Source organism: Plectropomus leopardus, chromosome 17 (assembly GCF_026936395.1).
Source record: "Plectropomus leopardus strain MGB_pleo_1.0 chromosome 17, ASM2693639v1, whole genome shotgun sequence".
In the NCBI taxonomy this organism is placed as follows: domain Eukaryota; kingdom Metazoa; phylum Chordata; class Actinopteri; order Perciformes; family Serranidae; genus Plectropomus; species Plectropomus leopardus.
Genome location: NC_142192.1, coordinates 24,913,211 through 24,938,470, shown reverse-complemented (window position 1 = coordinate 24,938,470; position 25,260 = coordinate 24,913,211). Strand labels below are relative to the sequence as shown.

Sequence of the window (25,260 nt, the reverse complement as noted above, 5' to 3'; positions counted from 1 at the left end):
ATCTGTTGTACAAGTAACCCTGCAGGATTTTTTTTTTCAAATAATTGCTCCTATAGGACTAGAACTGACATAGTGAAGCGAACTTGGGACTTGTGCATCTGTCAGTGAACTGGTTTCTGGGTCCACTCTGCTTTTCTTGTCAGTTGCTTGATGTCTGGTTCAGCTCAGAGTCTGTGATAAGAGCTGAAAGCAGAGACTACCTGTAAATGTCACCAGATTGATAAAGAGAGAAACGTTTATCGGCTGCTGTGTTAGTGTGTGCCTGTGTGTGTGTGTGTGTGTGGGTATGTATAAGTGACAGAAAGAAATTTGTATTGCTAGTTTTGTGTGTGTTCCTGTGTGTCAGATAAAGTCGGTGAAGTTTATTGAGGTCAAACAGACCATTTCCTCGCCTCAGATCTGCGCTGATTTGGTGTTGCAGCTTAAGTCAAACAGTAGAACCTCTCTAATCCAAACGCTTTGTTCAAAGTGTTGAAACACGAAGATTACAGAGGAGTCAGCAGACTTTAAGTCTGAAATAAACAGAGACATCTCTGTACCTCAGTGCTCAACTGAAGGGTTACACAAAAGGTGGGACTTGCCCTGATAGTCATTATTAATGGATAAGTCTGACATTGAGGGAAATAGGTTTACTCACTTAGTTAGAAAATAATATTGATACCACTGTCATGTCCGTATGGTAAATAAAAGGAGCTGGTTAGCTTAGCTTAGCACAACGACTGAAAACAGGTGGAAACAGCAAGCCTGACTCTTTCCAGAGGTTACAAAATTCAGCACCTCTAAATCTCTCAAATTAAATCAGCAAACTTGTTCTTTTGTAGGTCTTAAGGTTTAAACCAACTAAATATGTGTTATTTGTGGGCTTTAGAGGACTGGTAGGTGGATCTTGTTTCCTTCACGACAGAGTTTTCTGGCCTTGTTTGTAGTCTATGTTCATAAACTGGATATCTTCAGGTTTTCAAATATAGACTGAACAAAACAAGATATTTAAAAGGAAAAGTTCAAATTTTTATTAGTGTCTATCTATTTGTCCTATCTAATAGAGAGAAAAAACTTAAAAAAAAAAAAAAAACAGTTAAAGTTTTTTCTATATTGAGAATATTTTCATCACATCACTTTCATCACTTTGCCATCAGACGGCCCTTTTCGATGGTGAAGCCATTAACAGCTGCCATCTATGCTCTCATGAAAGCCACCAGACTCCATTCGAAAAATCACTAATTTCAGCTTGCAAAACATGGAAGCTGCTGGCCTCCTGCTGCCTTGATCAGATAGTTTGTTTATGTTATTGTGTAACTTTGGTGAAACTGAACTAAACCTTTTAAATGCCAAAGTCACACAAAAACACAAAAAACTAGCTGATCAAGGCAGCATTAGACCAGCAGCTCCTACGTTCAGCGACGTTAAATTACTTTTTCTCTCAATGGAGTCTGGTTTTAAAGAGAGTGATGTAATGCCTTTAGTTCCTCGTCGGATATAGCTGTCTGACAGCAAGCTAAAGTCATGAAAATATTCTAAATATAGCATATACTTGAACTAAATTGCTATTTTTTAGGTGGAACATTTTAGGAGGCTAAAATATGTCCACAGCAGTTAATTACTTCACTTCGATGGCGGTATCCTGCCTACTTCTCGAAACTCCTGAGTGTGCCGACCGACATTGACTATATGTAATACACTGACTATGAATAATAACCCCATACAACCCCATTAAAAAAAAATCCGATATATCCCTTTAAGACATTATCATGGCCTTTGGGAGCTTGTGATATGCATTTTTCACTATTGGCTGCAATCTATACAAACACCACATGATTAACTGATCTCTCGAGAAAATAATCACGACATTAATTGATAATGAAAGTTATCTTTACTTGCAGCTTTTAGAGGATTTCTGGTTTAAAAAAAAGAAAAAGAAACATATAATTAGCTACCTGCTTGTGCATTGCTATGCATATCATCCATTTATTCATTTAACAAATCAGGTGAAAGTGTTTTAATTATAATTATAATGTCTTTGAAATCTATCTTTAAAGGCCCTAGGGGAGGTACAGTTCCACTGTTAATACTCTTTATGCATTTCCTGTGTGTGGTGTGGAGTTATGTGCTTAATTGCTCACTGTAATGTAAGTATAATCAATGAATCAGTGAATGCATGCATACATTTGTAAAACATGTCCAGTCATGCATATGTGCGTGTGTGTGTGTGTGTGGCCTCTATCTCATTAATGCTCTTTGTGACCATTTGATCTGCCTCCTTTTGGTCCATTGTGCTAATATCACTAATGCATAAAGACCTGTGGAGCGCATGGACCGGTGAATTGGCTCACCAGGCTGATGCAGTAAAAAAGGGGGGGGGGGGGGGTTGGAGGACAAGAAGGCTAGAAAGGTTAAGATAAAGTTGCTTTGAACAAATTCTCTCTTTGATCAGGCGGCTTGGGGGTGAAAGGCCTTTCTTCCACAAGTCACAGCCAGTTGAGAGAGGAGAGACGGAGATATTGTTCCGTTTCATCTCGCCTCTGTCTTTCTTTCCGCTCTTTCACACTGTTGTTAGCTGTGTGTACTCGCTGCCTCTTTGTTATGGAGAGTGCCAAGCCTCTCTTTCATTACTCCGCACAAACACACATATGCACATACAATGACTTAAAAGCATTGCTGAACACACTTGCAGTGGAATACTGAGTGTAATTGGAAATGCTGGGATGCGGCAGGGACGTTAGTTGAAAGAAGGCGTTTTTTGTTTTCTCTTCACTAGGTTTTAAATGATTTGTTGCTTCATCAAGTGATTGAACAGAAAACTAATCTGCAACAACTCGTATAATCAATCCATTATTGGAGTCATTAATCAAACAAAATTGCCATACAAACTTGCTCGCTCCAGCTTTTCAACTATGAAGATTTGCCACTTTTATGTGTTAATATTTCTAAAAGCTTAATATAGCTGGATGTTGGACTGCTGGTCAGACAAAACAAGCAATCTGAAGATATTCTCTTGGGAAGTTTGGGATGGGAATTTGAAACTGCAACCTTGTGAAATGGGAATGCAAAACCAAGACGGTTTACATAATTTATAGCAGAGGTAGGAATAAGTTGTTGTTTTGCAAGTCAATTAAGTCTCAAGTCTTTACACTCAAGTCCCAAGTCATGTGGGTTATGCACGAATTACTGGCTCATGATAATGTGGGAAATGTACAAATTAGGAAGCATTATTTTCTGTAAAATTTATTAACAGTTAGTCAGAACAGTCTGGCTCTTTTAAACCAGAAACAGCGCATAGTCTGATTGAATTTTTTACCAATTGACATTCAGCAACAGATTTTGTTCTACAAAGTTCTCTCCTGCAACTTGACTGGTTGTTGCCTTGGTTCAAATAAAGTGGATCTAAGAAATTAGAAGTCTCAAATTGCTGGGAATGAAAAGTCTTAATGCTAGTTGATTCAGAAAATGAAGGGAAATTAATTGATTTGTGTAACATTTTAAAAAGAAAAATCCTTTTTAATCTTTGAGATTGAGGAAAGGTGTGAAGTATATTCAAGTTATACTTCATACCTATTCAAGGCTCATATCCAAGTCACGAGTAATTGGTGTTTAGGTTCAAGTTGAGTTACAATCCTTTTTGATTTGCCAAGTCGAGTCTAAAGTCATCAGATTTGTATCTCAAGGCAAAAAATCTTGTTTATGGATTTCTCTGGACTTTTTTATAAATATCTGATAGTTGCAGTCCTTCTTTCCTGACCAAACACAGACTGCCCAAACATAATTTCTGCCAATTTCTCTTAGCCCTATTTTTTTTTTTTTTTTTTTGCCTTTCTTACAGCATGTCTATCCTTTGCTGTTGACAAAAAACACTTATTTCCTGTCATGCCAATTGGTTATATTCTCCAATCCAACTTCATTCAGCCCGGGGTTTATCAGCACAACATCCTCACAGCAGACCTGGAACTGTAGCCACCAGCTTAATAGGTGCAACACACACACACAGACACACACACAGGAATGATATATTGTGGGGTCTCTCTTTTGTACTCTCTTTCTCTAAAGCAGGACTATCAGTATAGAAGGGGCAGCACAGCTGACCACAGATTGGTGAAAAGGAGCTGAATAGATGTTGCCATGGATGCGTTTATAGCTATTCCAGTCACACACACTCAACACAACATATAAATAGTTACATGTACCAAACACACACGTTGTATGGCAGCTGTTTTATATATTACATGTTTTATATTTACATGTCGAACATGCGTCAGACTCCACAATCCACTTTAAGAGACAAAAAAAAACCCAAAAATAAAATAAAAAAAAAATCCTTATCTTATTTCTTGTTAAAATCTTAATTTGCACACCATGTGAGGTGGCGCTTTTTAAACAAACAGGCTCTGTTAAACCGTGGGCTTCTCAGCCAATCACTCCATTAAGCCGGAACACAAACATTCCCACCACTCAGGCTTGTTGTCAAGACGATGATGCTGTGGGAGGGGCGACACGTTGTGATTGGACAGCTATCCACACATCATTTAAGTCATATAGTGATGACTTTGTTTTGAGTCACCCTCTGGGGGTGGCAATGCTGATGTGTGGGCCTGCTCACAGGTTTGGTCCCGACTGAAATATCTCAACAAATATTGGATTCAGTGCCGTTAAATGTCATAAAGTCATTCATGGTCCCAAAGGATAAATCCTAATGACTTCAGGGGAAGCCCTGACTTTTTCTCCAGCTCCAACAGCAAGTCAAAGTTCACAATTAAGGCAATTTTATACTTCTGTGTTGTATCTTCACTGTAGGTATTCAGTAAGTACGCTTTTTGGTGTAGTAGTAGTTGAAGAAGTTGGTGTATTTCTTGGTAGATTATGGAAGTATTAAGGAAAAAGTGAGTATACAATCTTATACTGTATATTCCAATAGCATTTTGGCTGATGGGGCAATATACCTCCGTGGAAATGTAACTGCGGCAATGCAGACTACTACAACTGTAATTGCTGCTATACAGCATCACATTTCCTCCTACACATGTTGCCTCTGAAAAAGGTTTGAGTCTATGAGGAGCGGAGACCTATTCGGGGAACAAATGCCCAAGTAATAGTAATTACAGTAAAGTACTTGTTATTTCACATTTATTAGCTCCAAGATGATATTTTTAGTTTCAGTCACCATTGTTTTAAGTGCATGAAGAAACTCAACATATGAAACCCACGACCAACTAGTGTTTTGACATTGTAATTACAGTGCAGAGTGATAAAGAGACACCAGCTAACAAGTATAAATGCTCAAAACAGTGTAGGCTACAGCCAGTGAATCCAGTGAATCATCTCAACATCTAAAGAACGGATTGACACATAATTATGTACAGACATTCAAGTTTCCCACACAATGTAGCCCAATGACTTCGAACTGCTGACAGATACACATTACTCCTTTTAAGATGTGTTGCAGTGTCATGTAACATGTTATCATTTCCAAAAAAATAAAAAATAGATCTGTTTTTTATGACCAAATACCTGTAAAACGAATTCCATCAACCTCACTTGTGTGTTGGTTTATTGCTAATAAGCAGTCATCATCATCATACTAATAAACTAGCATGGTGAACATGGTAAACACCATACCTGCTGAACATTTTGATGGTATCGTATACTGCGCTCAAATAGGGTCGTGTTTACTGTGCTCACGAGAATAGTCCTTATGAACATACCCTTGTTGTGGTTTTAACATTTTCTCGACATTTTCTCGGAGCTCTGAGTTCACAAGACTATTTTCTTGACCTCCTAAACATAAGTTTGGAAGATCCATTTGAATGCAACAATTGTCACTGTGTACACGCTAAAGTTAGAATTTAGCTCAAAGCAACACTGTGCCTAAGTCAGGCATCACAGGTCTTTGAAATCTTTGAAATCAATTCAGTTGTGAATGAAATGAAAAATAATAATAATAATCATGGCCTTAAAAGTGTTTGTCACTGCAAGTGCTTTAATTTATATATTTTGTGCAAGAACAGAATTTGAAGTTCTCTTGATTTTTTTAACATAACATTAGTGAATAGACTTTGATTTTCTGTCTGTACATGTCTCCTGCAGTTCCGTCATTGTTTCACCTGCCACCTACACAGCACAACTGAAAAGTCTCTCTTGCTTTTTTAAATTGTCTTTGAGCCTCTGCTTTGCTGGCTACTTCTCATTCTAAAAAATCTTTGTGTTGTAACAGTAATTAATCTTGATCTATGTCTCAAACTCTGCTGTCTCAGGTCCTTGAATTTGAAGGAACTGAGTATAGAAGGTCCTTGAAAAGCCCTTGAATTTGATGTTAACACTGTAGGAACTCTAAGTACAGCTTCATACAGCTGCCTTCATTGCTGTTGAGTCTTTGTCTTGTTTGAAAGGGAGCTCTTATAGCTCAGATGTAAAACCCAGACTGACGTGTTGATGATGGCCATCTTTTAGGCTGAACTTTTGTGTCTGCACTGTGCCCTAATTCTTACTTTACATCAAAAACAACAGACAGATTCAGTCTCTGAGGTTTCAGAATATCAAATTTAGTGAAGATCTGTGCTATCTGAAATGTACTAATAATACAAGCTTTGCATTGCTACCCAAGAGGATTTTATGTTTGCCCATTAAAGGAATAATCACAGAGTGAAGTGCTGGTCTCAAAGCAGAGAGGTTGTGATAAACGATTTAAGGCTAAAATAAAAACGTAGCCACTAGACTTTATGATTCATATTTAGCTGTCGGTGGTTGAATACAGAAAGAGCAAATGCAGAAACAGTCAAGGTCTGTTGATATGATGTGCAAAATTGAATCTTTCACGTGGACTTCTATAAATAGAAGTGTAATGAAACCGATACGAGTCCTCAAAATCTCGTTATCTTGTTGTTTTGCAGATAGCAGACGCAGCCAAGACTTCCTCTCAGGCTGATGACTTGTACCTGGATGACACAGGCTCAGGAGGCTACTACCCTGAAGATGATGATGACTTTAACTCAGGGTCTGGCTCGGGTAAGACACATTTGCACACACACTCGCACACACTTGCACAGGATTGGGTGAAGTGACGCACACACACTTGCAAGCTCAGCAGGCAATTACCCAGAGGCATGATGACATTAATTTTCAAGTTTGCTGCAGGTAAGTTTTGTGACCAGAGTTTCTCTGTCTTTTACCAGCACACTAAAGTTCCTCCCTCCTCTCTCTTTATGTCTCTCCTCTCTCTTTGTCTATTATTTTCTTCGCCACCTCTCTCTTTCTCTCACTCGATTTGAATTGAGATTGCCTTGTCAGCCAGACTGCTGTGGGCAAGTGTGCAAATTTTACATGTCTTTTTTTATTAGCTCCTCACTCTACTTGCTTTAAGCACCTTTACAACCACCCATTCATTGGTCAAAAGTAACTCTTCTTTCAGGGAGGGCTGTATAACTGCAGTGAGAGAAGGTCGAGCTCGGTAAAAGGAGACGGCTGTGATCAATAGCCTTTCCAATACTGTATGTAAACCCTATTACTCGGCTCTGCCACTCTGTATTCTATAGGAGATTCAAACTGTAAATAATGCATTAAAATGAAATCCACAGAGCATGAAGTGAAGTAAGACAAACTATGTGACTGTGAGCATGAAATATTGATAACATGTAAGCCCAACAGTTTACATTTTAACAGCATTTATGCATTTAGTGATGTATTGTCCCGGCACATATATTGTTATACTAAATTTAAGTAAGAACACATGTTTGACATTTTACACTCTGTTAAATTGATTTTACCGTTATCCTCCCTCTCCCAGGTGGAGGTGAAGAAGTGATGGAGGAAACAGTGACTGTCAGTATGGTTTATATCGAGCCTAATGCAGCAGAACCCACCCAGGACTCCACCAAAGATTTCACCCCCAGGGTGGAGACAGCCACAGTCAGAGAAAAGGCCAGAGACAGCACACCCAGGAAACCATTCAGAACAGAGGTAAGAAGTACAATCCGGCTGATGCTGGATTTTTATGTCTAATACCCCTTTTCCACCAAAATAAGCGTGTGCACGTGGGGTTTTTTAAACACGGGTAAACCTGCAAAAAATAGGCTACAGATCTCATTGCCAGTAGTGCAGAGTTGTTTACACGGCTCTGCATCAGACGAGTATGCCTTTCTGCATGAACGTAAAATGAACATGATGTACATAAAATGAACGTGCTCACTCACGTTTGTGTTTCCATCTATGCTGTTGGGAGCCAGAGGTGATAAATACCCATGACCACTGTAGTCATTTGACCCAGGTGTGAATGTTGACTCTACACTTTCTTATTGCATTAAAAAGCCAGATGTTAGTGGGCTCTTTGTACAGTGGAAAAAAATTAATTAAGTTTAAAAATGTCATTATATATTGGACCATAGGAAATGGCCTTACACAACCCAAAACATAAACATATTTGATAACATTTCCTTTTTTAAACAGCTGTGAACAAAATGGACTGGGCAGGACAGATTAAAAAAATGAGTAAATAATTCTCTTCTCTTCTCTGGTGGACAGTGACAGTGACAGTGTATCAAATCATGTCATTTCTAAAATGATTCACTTCTTCATTAACAGAAAACTAATTTGCAGCATTTGATATCATTAATTCATTAATGATGTCATTTATCAAGAAACATTCCCCAAAATTGTGTTCCAGCTTCTCTAATGTGAGGATTTTCTGCTTTTATGTGTTTTAAATTCCTATAAATTACAAATATATTTGGGTTTTGGACTTCTGATCGGACTAAAGCATTCTAAAAATGCAACTTGATTTTTAGTAAATTGTGATGGGAATTGTAAATGGGAGCCATGGGAAATGGGACTGCTGAAACCCACAGATAGTTATCATAATTAATCAACTCAACAACTGACATTCACAATTAATTAAAAAAAAAACCAAAACACACAACCTGTGCACAGCCAATCCTCTCTCCTGGGTGCCAGCCAGCGCCTCACAAATCAAGTAAATTAAAGTTGCAGCGCACACCAGAATGTTCAGGTTGACACCCACTTTACCTATTGCTTTAAATATATAGCAGTATGGTATACATGCACTGAGCTAATATATGCAGTTTTATCGGCCGGGCTCCTGCAAGTTCTCTATTAAAATACAATGATGTAGATATACAAGATAGTCAAATTAATTCAGTGTGGTAACAGACTTTTATGTCATTATCTCTGACATGCGCCTTTTCTTAATGAATGTTCAGCACAGCCTAAAAACTGTGATATGTCAAAAATAGTAAATAGAGACTGAATAGCAATTCCTCTACAATACAGTCTGACCTGACCTGAACCCGGCAGGATGGGTTGGGCCAGATTCAGGAAGAGAATCCAAGCTCTAAACCATTTACATAAATTAAGACAAATTGTAATGTATAGTCATTTATAATCACAGCGGCTCGTTCGTAGCTGTCCTGACTCAACAGAAAGCAACACAGTACCTCAGTGTCCCTTTAGCTGACCCAGTATGTCACAAAATCCCCTGTAATACCAGGAGCCGTGAGGCTGCGTTCAGGATAAAGATCAAGTGCTCACGTCAATTCTCAGTGTTTTCGCTCCATTGCAAATTATGGAGGATTACATCTCTCTCGGACATAATCACATATTCTGGAACCATCCTAGATCTCACTTCTGTGGGATGCACTCTTACTCTACTGTACTGGATACTACATCTGTTTGGGATTAGTCGTCAAGGTCTCAACCCCCTAAGCCAAGCCTACCTGGCTCAGTTCCATTTTTTCCCCCTCTTTCCTCTGTCACTGTTCCCTTAGCCAAATGCACTGGCCCAGTTCCATTTTGGTCCTTTGCACCCTTCTCTGGTGTTATTGGAAAAAGCAAGGGATACATGGGCCCGGATCCATTTCAGAAACTTTGTTTCTTTTCCTACACTCACAGAAAAAAAACCCTCAGGTCCACTGGCTGTTTTCATTGCCTAATGTTTTTGGCCAATCTGGATTTGTTCCTATTTTCTCTCTGGCCAGCCTCTATAGGTTTCACTGGCCAGGTTCCATTTTGGTCCTATTTCACCTCCTTTCACTAGACCATTATACTAAGTGGACTTCACTTTTTCCTTCTGGCGAAGTAATCTGTAAGCAGCAGGGAGTGAAGTGGAAGCACAGCGGGGTGCTGTAGCTGATTCTTGTTTCACTTCTGGTCTGATAAACAGTGAATTCATTGAAATGATAATGATGATGATGATAATGACAATAAATGATAATGCCCTATTTTATAACGTCTGTGCGTCCCAGTGCTAGAGACAATTCCCAGAGGAAACACTGGCATGTCAAACATTGTGGTTTTACCTGGCTCATGCTAGTTAACATTGTCTTGCTCTTTAACAAAGAATAGCTAGCAAATGGACAAATTACTAGCTAGCTGACAAAGCAAAATACTGTACTGAGTGGAAACCATCAGCTAACTCATCCAGACCCCAGAGAATTTACTTTATCAGCCACAAAAAAACAAACGCCAGATTCATGCAGCATAGCTAATACTGCGTTCATTTGACGTCAAAAGGTTGGAGTTTCTGAGTTGGGCAGTCGTTCTTCCGTTGTGTTCATGACTTTGTTGTGTTTATGTGCAAATTTTAAGTTTTTAACTAAATTTTGCATAGATGTTTTGTACAAACAAATGAGGTACAATATGTTACTAAATTAGTTTCAGAGGTGCTGGTAGTTAAGAAGATGTATTTACCTTTGACAGAGGCAAGCTAGCTTTTAGTCTGTTTCCACTCTTTATGCTGAGCTAAATTAACCAGCTTTCCTATTAAACTCTCAGATATGAGAGTGGTTATCAATCTTTTCATCCGACTCTTAGCAAGAAAGCAACTAAGTATTTTTTCCAAAAATATCAAGCTGTTTCTTAAATATTAACAGTCATGATCGTACCAGGAAGGAGTTAAGGGATTATGCCAGAACATCTGAAAGAACCAAAGTCCTCTGAACGAGGAAAAGAAATACCAGGAGAACAGAAAGTGAAAGTCAGCTGTCAATAAAGGCACCTCAATATCTCTTATAACTCTTTCTTCTTTCATTCAGGCACCAGTGCCAGTTACAGAGGACATGCAGAGGAACCAGATGACTAGTACGACTAGTGCCCCCGGCTCACCCCAGGAGGCCATTGAAGTCCGCACTGAAAACCTCTTCCAGAGGACAGAGGTGTTGGCAGGTATGTGTCATAATATGCTTTGACAGACATCAAACCACATTGGAGAGTGAGTTAAGTCAAATAGTCAAAGTAATCTTTATATTCAATTCTGCCATATATACAACACATAGATGGGATTGAAATGCCATTTCTTCCAGACCACTGGCGCAAGCATGCAAATACACAAACAAAGAGTAGAGGAAATATAAAAAGTAGGTCCAGTGTGTAGGATTTAGGGAAATGTATTGGCCAAAATGAAATATAATAAAAGCCTGTGTGTTTTCTTTAGTGTAAACCCACCTGAAAATAAGAAATGTCAGTAGCCTAGAACAGACTCTGGCTTTAGATGGGGCCATTCACAATTGTGTCTGCCACCGTAGTTAGGAGCCCCTCTGTGACCAGAACATCAGAAAAACACAGTTTAAACCACAGAGTCTGTTTGTTACAGAGAGAGTCCGGTTTGCGCTCTAAATGTGCTTTTTTCATATTTGGAGATTAGTTGGATGGTGTAGCAGGTTTCCAATCAATGCTCAGATCAGTTTTCTGTGACGCTGAGTGCAGATACAATGAAGGCTGTCTTGAAGAAATAGTTCTACAATTTGGAAAATGTGCTGAAAAGATTGGAAACAGTTAAGTAGCTTTGAGCTTCCAGCCTGGTCTCATTCCCAGGGCGTCAATTAATGCTGCTTGGGCAGTGGCCCGTGGCTGCAGATACAGATGTACAATGCAGCCTTCAGTGTCTGTATAAGACGCACTGTGCTTTTAACAAACTCCAATGTAAACCTATTTGCCTCATTATTAGACGTTCATAGCAACAGATACAGAATAAAGAGCAAGAAAGTCTGCTTAGAAGGGGTAGGACGAGGGCAAACAGCACATGACTTTGACCCAGAAGACCGGTGTCTGTGTCCCACATGAATCTAAAATGTTGAGTTGTTTTGTCATGCCAGTCTGAAGTCATGTAAGTTATTCGTTAGTCATTAGTTAGTCACTCAACTGATGTTACTTGCATCAAAAATGGTCTTTTTCAAACCTAAAGAAGTTATGTTGTCTAAACCTTACATCCGACCATTTAAATTAAAGATATAATGCAAAAGGCTACCCCCAGTATCATTATAGTGACACTGGGGCTTCTGCCCGTGCACGAAAATTTGACAGGTAAGGATGAGAACACGTTGAAACTTTGGAGGTGCTGCCAGGCAAACTTTGTTACTCTCTGACAGAGCCAGGCAAGCTGTTTCCTCCTGTTTCCAGTCTTTATGCTTAGCTAAGCATATTTCCCAAAATGTAAAACTATTTATTTAATATTTTAGAGCATAATTAAAGTGGCATTTTATTTTGACACCCCGTCAATTAATTACTTGATGCATTTTGGGAGCATTTATTTTATTTGACATCTAATGTTTCGTAATTTATTTCTTTTTTTAATTTTCTACTTATACGTTACATATTAGCATATCTCTGGTAAACATCTCACTGTTGAAAAATCCAGGAAATATTTTCCCTAATGTCTCCCACCTAATCCACTTCTCAAAAATAATTATTTTTAATAAACTCCATCTGCTTCCCTCTGTGGGACCTTGTAGAGTTCACAGCATTGTGGGTGTTTCAAGTGTGTGTGTGTGTGTGTGTGTCTCGCTTTCAATACATGAAAGAGGTTGGAAAGGAAATTATCTGACTCAAAATCACTGTGCTCTCTGATGCCGTCTCTGTTTCCCTGCATGTCTGAGGCAAACATTGATTGGCACCTCAGTTTTACTTTGTTGTGATATCCATCTGGTGTTGGCAATATGCAGAAACAGCATCAACAAGGACAAATCAGGACAGCATCAGTTAGATGGGAGCTCAGCTCACATGTCTCGCCTATTGATAGTCTCATTTCATCTTTTGCATATTGTTCTAGGATTGTGATAGAAAGAGTATTGCCTGCAAAACTCTTTATACCTGGGTCAACACTCATCTCTGCTTTCTATACCTTGTTCTCTTCACCCTTCTTCTAGATTATAACCATCACTCTTCATCTCCCATATGACTTCTATAAAAATAATTGCCCATAATCTAATTTTCATTATTCACTTTACGTTGCGTTTTTGCTTCTCAGAACTCTGGTTGTGTGCCAGAATCTTTACCCATGAGGCCGAGACAGTCAACATGTGCACACATAAAGTGGAGAGAAGGGCAGATTTTAGCACCAGGAGAGACCTTAAACAGATTAGGAAGCTATAAAGAAGAGCATACAGACATAATTGGTATGGAGAACGAAAGAAGCCCATGTGGGGAGTCAGGGTCAAAGCTGGCGGGGAATGGGGCGCCCTGAGTAACTGACAATCAATTACTCACCCCGAGTTATGTAGAATTTGTCAAGTAAATCCTAAAACTCAGAAAATTCTTGATGAATTGAAGTCATGTGGTTCACGTTTAACAACAGCATAACTATATCTAAACATCTGTTTACAAACTCTCACACAACTCATGCAGTATATTCCAAGTCTCATTTTCCCAGTCATATGCTCAGTGCTTTTCAAACACGTCTGTTCACAAAGACCTTAGTATTTCAAACTGAACCAAATATGAAACCTTTCTATGCTCTCTTCAAAGTCAGACTCCATTGACAAAAACAGTAATTCCACCTCGCTGAACACTGGAGCTGCTGATGTACCACTGCCTCATTTTGTAGTTTTTTTTTGTGTTCTTGACTTTGGTGAATCTAAACCCTTTTAGAGCTCAGACACGTCAAACCAACATCAAAGAATGATGAGGCCAACAGTTGCGTCGCCTCATGATGTATGACTCTCTGCCAAAAAGTTGTGCTTGAACACTATGTAAAGACTATAGTCAACTGCCAACTAGCACGTATGTGTTGCAGTTGTGTGAGAGAAAATAATTTGCCATACCTTGAAATTACCTTAAAAAAAGAGAGATAATCATTAGAAAATGTTCAAACAACTTTGGGAAAAAAAATCAAGAAAATTCTATTTATAATCACTATAATTATATATTTACATTATGGTGCAGAAAATATTTATTTGTATGTATTATTTTTTACTTTATGATGTTTTTCTCGTCATTTTCTGTTCTTATTCTTTTATGTTTTTTGTGCTAATTTCATGTAATTTATTTGTAGATTTTTACTTTTTTTGCTGCTTTTTGGGTCACTTGTTTTTCAGTCACTCATCACCTTTTCTTTCCATGTTTTTGTGAGTAATCAAGCCAATTTGCTCAGGTTTCAAAGGGTTAAAGTCAGGATTATTTGAATAACCATACAATAAGTCTAACTTATAAATATTTGGCACCACTAGAAAGTACTATGTGCTGTTTCTTCTTCCTGTTACAGTGATGAAACATCTATCAAATGAGAATAGAACCTCTTACATATAACAATACCGTGACAACTTTGTTGTTTGCCACAAACTCTACAAATAAAATGCTATGCTATCATTCATTTTCAAAAGGATTTTTACAGTCATGCAACCAGAAGAACTCATCAAAAACGAAAGACCTTTTGGCCGGGTGTTAGTCAATATTTTAGTCTCGCAATGACATTTATCAGCCAGTTCATGAGCAGAAAACAGGATTTAGTTCAAGCCTTGCTGGACTGGTTGTTGTTTGTTTGTCCCCATTGGATTTATTTGCGCGACTGTTAAGCAATGGAACCAATGCCATCAGCTTCTTCCTGTTAAGCCCCAGTCGGCAGTCACTGATTGGAATACAGACCGTGTCGAATCAGCCGCCATTGGGGCCAAAACAGCTCTGTGTACCAATCAAGGATTGGAGTCTTAATATCCCCTGAAAGTAACACTAACTTTTCAACTCACCAACAGGACAAGCATTAGGAAAAGGTAAACGGACCTCAGAAAATGATTGATTTTGGGTATCTTAAGACAAATCGAGGGTTTTCCTGATGACATGTAACTGTTTCGATTTCAACATTCAGATGGGACAGTTGTCATTTGGTTTTACCACATTTTGATAATTTTCTGGGGGCTTTGCATTGATATTGTTGACATCAAATATTTGAGTGCCTGGAGCAGATGATGATAAAAGAAATCTGTCACAAGATGACGTCAGCTTGTCAGCTTTTTGGTTTTTTTACCCCAGTGAAAAAGTACTGTATCAAAGCAGTTTGGCGATAATCGCCAGTGCCCCCCATACCCTGAAATGTATGTATCATATCTGTGTTGCATTTTTATAAACCTTAATCACGTGGTTACAACTCTCACTCATGTCTAGGCACAGTTTCACTCCTTCCTCTCCTCGCAGTTCTTGTACTTATACAAGTGAGGCTACTTAGAGCAATCACCGTTAATTACGGCAGAACATGACCTGCAGAAATACTGGTCTGTTTTTGCAACTTAATTGTAAGCATTTGTGATGTTTATTACGACTTCAGTAATATTAGTAATAGGGTTGAACTCTTTATGAGGACACGCAGAAGACATTGATTTGACTTCCTGAGTATTGATGGTTATCTTCTCTTTCTGTCTGCCTCTCGCAGCTGTCATTGCAGGCGGCGTGATCGGCTTCCTGTTTGCCATCTTCCTCATCCTCCTCCTGGTCTACCGCATGAGGAAGAAGGATGAGGGCAGCTATGATCTGGGAGAGAGGAAACCCTCGGGCGCAGCCTATCAGAAGGCCCCAACCAAGGAGTTTTATGCATAAATCCCTCCCATCATCAGATCGGCAGAATCGCAAGTGACTGTCAAAAAGAAAAAAAACAGTCCACAACGACAGCAAACCTGTTCAAACCCCAACAAGAAACAACAAAACGTTCTTGATTAAGGAAAAATAGCATAAAGGAAAGCTTTTGCATAGAGTATTGTAATTAAGACCTTTTCTTTCTTCTTTTTAAAAAAAAATGAAAACCAAGCATTTCTCATTTTATGGAAATCTCAGTGTATTTAAACATTTTGTGTATTATTTCAAAAGGCTGAAAAAAAATAAAAAACAGGATCTGTAAAGGCGAAGAAACTACTCGCATCTGTCTTCTGTCAAAAGGAGCTGTTTCTAGTCGCTGACTACTTTTAAGTGTAGCAGTATGTTATTTGTAAAGGAAAAAAATTTAAAAGTGGAAATAATTGAATATAATTATTCTGTATCAATCCTACTTTCATTTTTTTCTTTTTATTTTGTCCTAGCATGTCTGTTGTTGATCTCTAAAGGTGTATTACATTAATTTATCTTTTCTCTGATGTTAAAAAAAAATGCCTTTGTAGTTTTGATGAAGCTCTTTGGTCTTCATATTAACGCTGTTAACGGTCAATGTAAATGTTCTCCCTTCAGGTTACAATGTTTATTATTTGCTCTCACATCAGTTTTTTAGTCAAACGTGAGCGTTTCATTATGTCTTGTTTATTTGTTTGTTCTCTTCTCAGTGTAGCCTTTTTTCTTTTTCGACAGCGTTTTATTTACATACCAGGAACAGGTCTTTAAAAGATAAAAATAAGCGTGTCAGGGCTCAAGGAAAAATCACAAATCTCGCATCTGATTTCTGTCTTCTTTTTCTATTTAAACACATTCACTTTCACATTGCACATTCACTGCTTTTGCTTCCCGTTGCTGTCCTGCAGCTTTGAGTGTACGTGGGATGAAGTTCCTTCTCTGTGGCTTGTGGTGTTTTTGGCCCGTAGCCACCGCCTCCCTCCTCGATGTGTCCCTTACGGTTTAGCGACTGCACCCAAACTCTGCTAGCACCCTAACATCTCCTCCCCCTCGCACTGTTTACCCTAACCTCCCTCACTCCCACCTTCTTTTTAATCAGATTGGAGCACGGCCAGTTGAGTTGTCAACCCTCCCCTTCCTCCACTCACTCTCTTTCTCAGCTACATGGAGCCACCCGTGTAGCTTGGTGTTATTGTCCCCATCCCAGTGTTGACGCTTTAGGCTCACAAATCTGCTCACTGAAGGCCTGCTACTGATTGGACACAAACACGCTAGGCCAGGGCCAAATAACCACATGCAGGGCACATACCTCTGCAACAATAGGGAGGGAGGAATTGATAAATAAAGCTGCACGCAAAATGTAAGTCCTGAATTGTCTTTGACAAGACACTCACATTGAGGGCTACTCATGTTTTTTAGTGGTCAGTGCAGGTATTTAAAAAAGTTGAGAGATGAGGTCATTTACCAGGTTTAAAACCTGCGTTTTACAGAATATAAGGCCGCAAAATAGCCATGTAGCTACATCAAATAAAGGTTAACACAACAAAAACAAGTTAGTTTTTTTTTTATGTTACGTCTACATGAACTTGCTCTGAAGAGCCACACGTGTTTTGTGGACCAGGTTTGTGAAGTTGCCTTTTTAAGCTGTACAGTAACGTGAAGTAGATAAGTAGATGCTGTCACACCCACATAAAGCTGTTCACCCCACTACATCTCCATCCCTCATGTTCTTTCAATCAGTCTGTGACCCTTTTGTTGTCCATCGACTTCTCCCCGTCTCGTGTCATAGCACCTAAGGTACTGAACTATACTGAAAAACCCAAAGACTCACAGTATTTCTACTCCCATCATCCTCTCAGACCCCCTCCACCATGGCCACATCATGTTGTTTCCTCTTTTTCTTCACTCTTTTAGTTTTCTTTCTCTTTCTCTCTCTATTAGAGACCTGACCTTTGAGTCCAATTGCTTATTAGTATATGAAAAGATATATAAATATATATAAATGTATATTCACAAATGTTTTAAACCTTCAAAGTGCCTACCATTTGGAAATGTACTTGCTCAAGGCGAGCATGTGGCGGGTGTGTATACACAGGAGGGGTGTAAACGACTTGACTGGCATTCTGTGAGCATGGATGACTGTAATGGTAACTTTTTTTTAGTCTTACAAAAGCTGACAGTATTGTACCTATAAGTTGAAACAACACTACTGAATAAACATTGTGGCCTAATACCCAACTGTGTGTGTTTTCTTGTTTTAAAATAACATTTTTTTCTGCTGATTGTGTAATTTTTTAAAGTGAGGGGGTATGTGTGAAAAAACGCAAAACATTTATTCATATCAGCTTCTCAAACATGAGGTTTTCTGACTGTTGGTCAAAAAATAAGCAATTTTAAGACATCAGCTATTTTCCAACATTACAAGAAATACTAAATTGATTTAAAAAAATATCATTCTGGTTAGAAAAAAAAACAGCCACTTTAATGTGATTCAGAGTGAATTTACCCCATTTGTGTGTTTGGTTAAAGGTGCATTTTGTAAGATCTGGATATCATTCAGTTTAAATAATTAAAAAAAATGAACTAACCCTATCAACAGAGTTTGAGGAAGTGACATGTTTGACTTCATGTACGCGATGCCTTTGTATTGTATTGTACAGAAATCCAATACTAAGCAGCCAGGTGACGGGGAGGCCCCTCTGTAATAATACATCCTGGCCTGAGAGGCGATAGTGGTCACTGTAGGCTCGAGTGTGCCGCAGGAGATTATGAAGAAGTTAAGCCGGCTATCTGTATGTGCGTCCCTTCCACCTAAACCCTACCCAAACCCTTAGCCCTAACCATAACCACATGGGGGGTGCTACTCATTAACAGGGAGGAAACACTATTGACAGGGGAACACACTTCAAAACCACACTGAAATCAATGGATATAGTGTAAAAGTTACAGTCTCAGTGAATTAGTTAGTTAGTGTGTAAGAAACACAGTGATGGGAGAAGCTCCAGGAAAACGACCGTTATTCCCATCAAAAGCTCTCGGAAAGAATCAATGTTCCGCGGCAAAGAAAAGAAGCGATTTTAAAAGAAGCAAAACTAGAGTAAATACTGATGTTGCTTTCCAGCACTGGAGACAGTTCTTGGAGAGTAAAAAGATGCGGTTTGATGCTGAACTCGCATTGTTTCTTTTAGGCTGTTAAGTAACATCTAACATTGGCTATTTACCAAAATATATCTTTAGTGTAACTAGTGACAACACAAACTGTAGGCTTAGAGTCATGTAAATGGTGAAGTACTGCACCCATTTGGTTGGACAGGCTGGATGGTTATTACAAATAAGTCATACATTTTTGGAAATCAACTCATTCACTTTCTTGCTGAGAGATGAAAGTATAAAGTAATATAAAGTATAACTGCAGCTGCAATTAGCTCAGCTTAGCACACAGATATGGAACCAGGTTTACCAGGCATCCTGCTTTATGTGGGACTGCACAGCATTTTGTCCCATGTCCCACAGTGACACTACAGCCTTTTTGCACTGGACAAAAAAACACTAACACCCACTAACATCTGGCTTTTGTTTAACGGAAAGGTTACGAATGTCATTCACTCCAGGGACAACGACTCACAAAAAGTCCATCTCCATCTATGCAGTGCTCGAACAATGTTCAAAAACGAGATTGTACTGAGTTTGAAAAAGTATCAGATATAAAAAAGAACTATCCACTGTAACATTTTAACAGACTTCTATGCTGCTTTCTACTGTTTATTAACCTGTTTCCCTGTGCATTTGTGATATTGTATGTAACACACCAGAAAAAAAAAACACCAGAAAAACAAAGTGTACTCGTCTACTGCAGAGCCGTGTACACAGCCCTGGTGCACTGGCAGTGACAAAGCAGTCCATCCCTCATTTTTTACAGGTTTTCCCATATTTAAAAAGCCTGCGTACATCCCAATATTGATGCAAAAAAGAGTATATATGTCCCTCTTTGGCTCTAGTTTTCAAAAGTCAAACCACTGCAGCTTTTCTAAAATCTGGGGCAGTTTTCACAAACATTCTGCGAATACTCTCAGAGCGCTCCTAATTCAGGCAAAAAAATTTACAAAGCAGTCTTTGCTTTGAATTGATTTAGGGTAATCCTCAGACAAACTCTGAACAAGGAAGGGACAGAAACTTACCTTTGTGAGGAGGTGCAGTTGACCCAGTTGCTTGGTATGATGCAGATATGATTGGTTGTCCTTTTGTGAACCTGCAAGTTGTGGAAACGGTGAAAATTAAAAGAAGTGCATCAAAATATGAGACTGTGAATGTGCTGTATTTGTTTGCTGATGGAAGGTCGAGACAGACCCACGTTATCATTACTGCACTGTTGCATTTTTTCAGTTGTCACACGTCTAAGCGTTGCGATTTCTTTATAGTTAAATAATATTGGTTAGGAGATGTGGCCGCATCTCTAATGAGCTAGACCACATACTTTATCCCTGCATGAATCTATAGCATCTTTCTTGGTCATTCAGTGTTTGGAGAATTTTTCACTCACCTTTTTGTCTTTATGTAATTTGCTGCTCTGCTAAAGAAACTCATAAGCCCCTCTAAAATACTCCTGCCTGCTCCTAACAGTTATTCACCTTAGCAGCTTTATGAATGTATATTGCTTATCTTTCTCAGGATCTTAACTCTGAAGGGAAACTCTTGGAAAATATAATTCTGAGAATTTTCTTAGAATTTTGTCACTAGGAGCAACCCTTAGTACTGAGAAGATTTGTGAATTTGACCCCTGGCTCCTATCTAATGGCTGTCATTACGGGTCTGCATTTGATGTCAATCAAACTGCACACTAGTCAAGTGCAGCTGAAGCTGTCAAGATCATATATACTACACCCAACGGGGAAAATTGTGACTCACCATAAAGTCACAAGCTATGCACATTTAAGTGGAATATGACAGACACTACCACAAAGAAAAAGAAATGCAGCTACAACAAAGACTGGGGAAACAACTTCGAAATGTTAGAAGCAGGTGAAGGCTGAGCTTATTTTTCAATTTCAAACCGGAGATGGGTGGCAGAATAGAAATGTATATTATATCAAAAAACTTGGGCTACCTCTCAGTATTGGAAATGTTTCCAACACAAACATACTCTTGTGAACTACTTTGTTTACCCATTTTGGTTTTTGGGGATCTTGGCACCTTATATGAAACATGGGGAAACAACTTCCTTGGCTTTGTCTTAAAAATTGTTGCTAGTATTTAGGTTTTGTATTTTTGGACAGAGCCATCCTACCTGATTCACCATTTCTTGGCTTTATGATAAACTGTACCCAAGCTAAGCCAGCTTGACTCTTATTTTCAGCATTTTGCATAACAAACAGAGTTATATTATTGGCAAGAAAGTGAATAACTATATTCCACAAAATGTCTAGAAAACGTTTTTATATTAGCATGACTATCAAACACTGCATAAGTTATGGTTTCTTTTATATTTAAGATCATTATGTGTTACTGGTATAAAATATCTTCTGTTTTAGCCTGTATATAAAGCTTTGAGAAGAGACCCAGGAGACCTGTTAGTGGCAGCTTCTTTTTTTGTATAAACTCGAGAGCAGACGTCTTGCTTCATGGTTCATTAACAACTTCATTTTTATGTCTCTGTTTGTGTACAGGTTAGAAAAACATGTTAATTAAGCTTTAGAGATGGCGGGAGACAGACTCTATAAACTTTGCACAGCTGGCTGTTTCCCCTGCTTCCAGTCTATACGTTAAACTAAGCTCATCGCCTCCTGACAGAGACAAGAATGATATTTCATAAAATGTCGAACTATTCCTTTCAAACACAATTAGTGTGTCACTAATGCCATTCTGTTGTAATTACAGGGAGTTTGTGGCTTTCTATTTTATTATACTGTAAATACATTTGAGCAGAGATTTCTTCTGGGATGTATTACTGAGTGTTTTTGTCTAAAAACTTGAAAGCAGACGCCTTGCTTCACGGCTCATTAACTACTTTAAAAACGTCTTCAACAAAGTGCCTCATTTTGTTAATTATTCAAAGGTAAGCCTTTTTTTACTATGGTTACCCTAAAGCCAAAAACACCCCACAGCGAAGCTGCCCTCAAAAAAAGGGCATCTCTGTGTCTATAAATAGAGTATAGGACATTTAAAATGTAGGGCTGCCTTTAATAGTCTGCAGCACATTCGGTCTCTTAACATTACTTAAAGTCTAAGGGGATTATCAATGTGCAGATGAGTAATCTTTATGTGGTTATGAGCTCCACCGTATCATTTTAGTGCCCTAATCTCACCCTGTTACAGATTAGAGTAACGATGGGGATTAATCTCACACTTGAGTGAAATAAAAAAAAACAGTGAGGCCGACATGAAGCTCTCAGAAACTCTCAACGGGGAGAGTTAGTTATCACATAAAACACATCACGGCTTGTTCACTAACGTGTTGATGAAGTTGACGTGTTTATCCCCCTCAGGAGTTGCAATGCTGCTTGTTTTAGGAAAGGTAACATGCATAAAATATCAGCTTCTCTTTGTTGATATTTCATCCACACTGACTTGTGACTTTACAGGCTGCTTCATCACAATGGAGTTGTTCATACTCAAAAAAGGCCTACATGTGTGCAAAAACCCCATTGGGGATGAGAAAGGAGGAGAGAGACTGAACATGCATCAGTGCATATTCCGAAAAGTGTCTGCATGAGTGTGTTAGCATGTCAAACTGTGTCCATGTGCATCTAACCTGAGGGGAGGCTGATCATCAGCGATGGGATAAAGCTACCTCTGGTTCTTGATATGTTGTTTTAAGTGAATGCTCCTCTTTCTACTCTCTTTCCAAGGATTCGGGTCACTATGTTCTAATATGGTATGTGATATTTGCCCAGAGGCAGTTTGTACAAGACGTCCCACCAGGGTAGGAGCCATTCATGGGGGTGGTGCAGCAGGGAACCAATAGGAGCAGCCATTTATATTGAAGCTGATGCAGTAACCAACATTTCCCAATCTGCCCGTTCCACTCTGTGCAGCTGATGTGTTTGCCATTTTAGTCTCCAGTTTGAGTCAAAGTGCAACCAGCATTTATATGCAGTTTGTGTTTTGTTTAGGGGGTTGGTATGTGTTTATGTCAGAAGAGAGAACACACTCAGTCTAAGATAAAAGTGGACAGCTTTTAGACTACTTTGTAACCTTTTCGTCTCTCTTTCACGCCTTTGCTCAGTTTCTATCTTTTCCTTTGTCTCTTTTTTTTCTTTCCTTGCCTTTGTAGCTGCTGAGCTAATTCAATAAAGCTGTCGGCCATCAACTGGTAGTCAGTGCCAAACCATGCAGAAACGTCAAGGAAATGGCGTCCAAGGTAAACAGGCTGTCAGTCCTCATAAGATCTCATGGCTGGAGACTAAGCCCGGGCCGGCTGGGGTGGACACGTTGCACCTCACTGACCCAAACACAGAGTACAGCAGCACAGCGAGCAGACACAACACTGCACTGCACCAGGCCAATGCACCATGGCCAGGCCTGGCAAACACAACTGTGATAATTATAGTGTGATGAAGTTAAAGTCTTGGTCCAAGCTCTGACCTCAAGTCTTTATTCCTGCCTGGCGTTGGTCATCGCTGTCGTTGCCACAAGCCTCAGTCTCAACTCTAACAGCTGCAGCCACTTCTGTACTAGCATGATCTCATCCCAGCTTGTCATATTTTGATGCTTGGGCAAGAGCCCCCTCCATCACTGAGACCCAAGCCTTTGTTTGGTATGCATTTTTAGTTTTTCCTAGCAATTTGGGACTAGTAAGGCCTGACAAGTATAAAAAAAAGCAAGCATTTTCTTTGAACAGTAAGTAGTTTTTTTAAATAAAAAAACAAAAAACAAAGATGTCCCCACATGGGGACAATGGATATATTTTTAACAGTAACAAGAGTGGAATAACGTATAGAACCGTTTATTTTAATTCTGAAACTTCATTATGCAAAAAAAAAAAAAAAACAAAGCAAACAATGCATAATTATTATCTACTAGCCTGGTGATTTGTTCATCATTTCATTTGCAGAAGGGGTCAGCGGTTGGTTTTAGGCAACAAAACTACTTGGTCACTATTATGAATACATTGTGGATGATGTTAGTCACGTGAGTCGACTCTCCCAAGCACTCTAAGCAGACTTTCTCAGTTTTTATATCCCATCTGCTCTGAACATCTAATAATGATGCATTCGGGTTTACATTGGAGTTGGTTGAAAGCCCAGTGCATCTCATACAGATGCTTAAGTGTGCATTATGCATCCATATCTGATTTCTATGTCCACTGACCAATCAGTGTTTTTTGATGCCCTGGAGTGAGATCCGGCTGTCTGTATGGGGCCCTACAGCTTTAAATGCAGTAACTGCACTCAGTAAAGTACATTTAACTGGACATTAAACAGAAAGTGGCTGGTGTCCATCAAGAGGGCTTAAAACACAGAAATGAATGTCAACTAAAACACTCAGACTTGGCTCATTGAAAGTACACATACTTTACCCATTTAAGATAGCATAAAGGTAGTGGTATCAAGAATGACAACCTATGGCATGATTCAAGGTGATCAGGGTGAATTTTCTATTATATCTTGGCTTTGAATCACCAGAAAGGACATCAAAATAATCAAACCCCATTTTGCTCTAAATATTCTTCAATCAAAATGGAAATCAAGGCTGTTAAATTAACAATTAATTAATTAATAATAAAAAAAAAAACAAGCTCACTCAAGATTTTCCACTGTGGAGACCACATCCCCTTTTCCCCAAAACGAAGATGCCAACTAACATGTGACGTCACACTGACTCCGGTTATACAAACCATGTGGTAAACTTTTCTTGAGAAATCATATGAACCTTTGCATAAGGACATGTTGAGACACTTGGCATTCACAGCCCCTGTCTCTGGCCTGTCTGATTTAATCTGTCCTTCTGTTGGACTGGATTTAGGGTTTGACCGGTCAAAAAGGAGGTTGTGGAGATAACGGCATGAGCAGTATTTCCTGGCCTTCCCAAAAGCAAAGCAGTCTCAGAGCTGTGAGGCAGGTGAGCTCAGCTGAGCACTTCTTAGGATCAGAGGTTTAGTGCTCAAAGATGCTTTTGAGGTAAATCATGTCTAAATGTTGTGAAGAAACTGCTGCAATGTGTTGAATTTGTACCAATTTTGTGTGGGCTTAATCTCCATTTCCTTTATTACCGCCCCACTCTTTAAAAGCTCTGAGTCATGTATAAAATAGGTAATTTGGGTCTTGAGGTTTTAAAGCTTAATGATGCTTTTTACATTAGGCAGGGAAGCATAAACTAATTATGCAACAATTTTGCTTAGTTTGGATGATCCACTGGGGAATTTGAACGATTTTAATTCCTTGGCTGAAAGTATAAACAGAGCCGGTTCAGGTTAGGAGTGCAACGCCTGGCTGCTATTGTAAGTTAGTTGTTGAGTTGGTTCAA

At 39.0% G+C, this 25,260-nt stretch overlaps 1 protein-coding gene and 1 long non-coding RNA gene across 7 annotated transcripts in view; one reads left to right on the top strand and one right to left on the bottom strand.

The window, feature by feature from the left end:
• Positions 1 to 18,036, top strand: part of sdc2 (syndecan 2) — a 63,591-nt gene extending 45,555 nt beyond the window's left edge. Inside the window, exons 2-5 of the mRNA XM_042506687.2 lie at positions 6,879 to 6,993; positions 7,772 to 7,944; positions 11,031 to 11,160; positions 15,635 to 18,036. Coding sequence (XP_042362621.1) covers positions 6,879 to 6,993; positions 7,772 to 7,944; positions 11,031 to 11,160; positions 15,635 to 15,798 — 582 coding nt within the window. The 3' untranslated portion in view covers positions 15,799 to 18,036. The remainder of the gene's footprint in view (positions 1 to 6,878; positions 6,994 to 7,771; positions 7,945 to 11,030; positions 11,161 to 15,634) is intronic.
• Positions 1 to 25,260, bottom strand: part of LOC148186667 (uncharacterized) — a 140,207-nt gene that overhangs the window by 34,987 nt on the left and 79,960 nt on the right. For all 6 annotated transcript variants that reach the window (XR_015779509.1, XR_015779510.1, XR_015779506.1 and 3 more), the window contains one exon: positions 19,977 to 20,047. This is a non-coding gene — a long non-coding RNA (uncharacterized LOC148186667). The remainder of the gene's footprint in view (positions 1 to 19,976; positions 20,048 to 25,260) is intronic.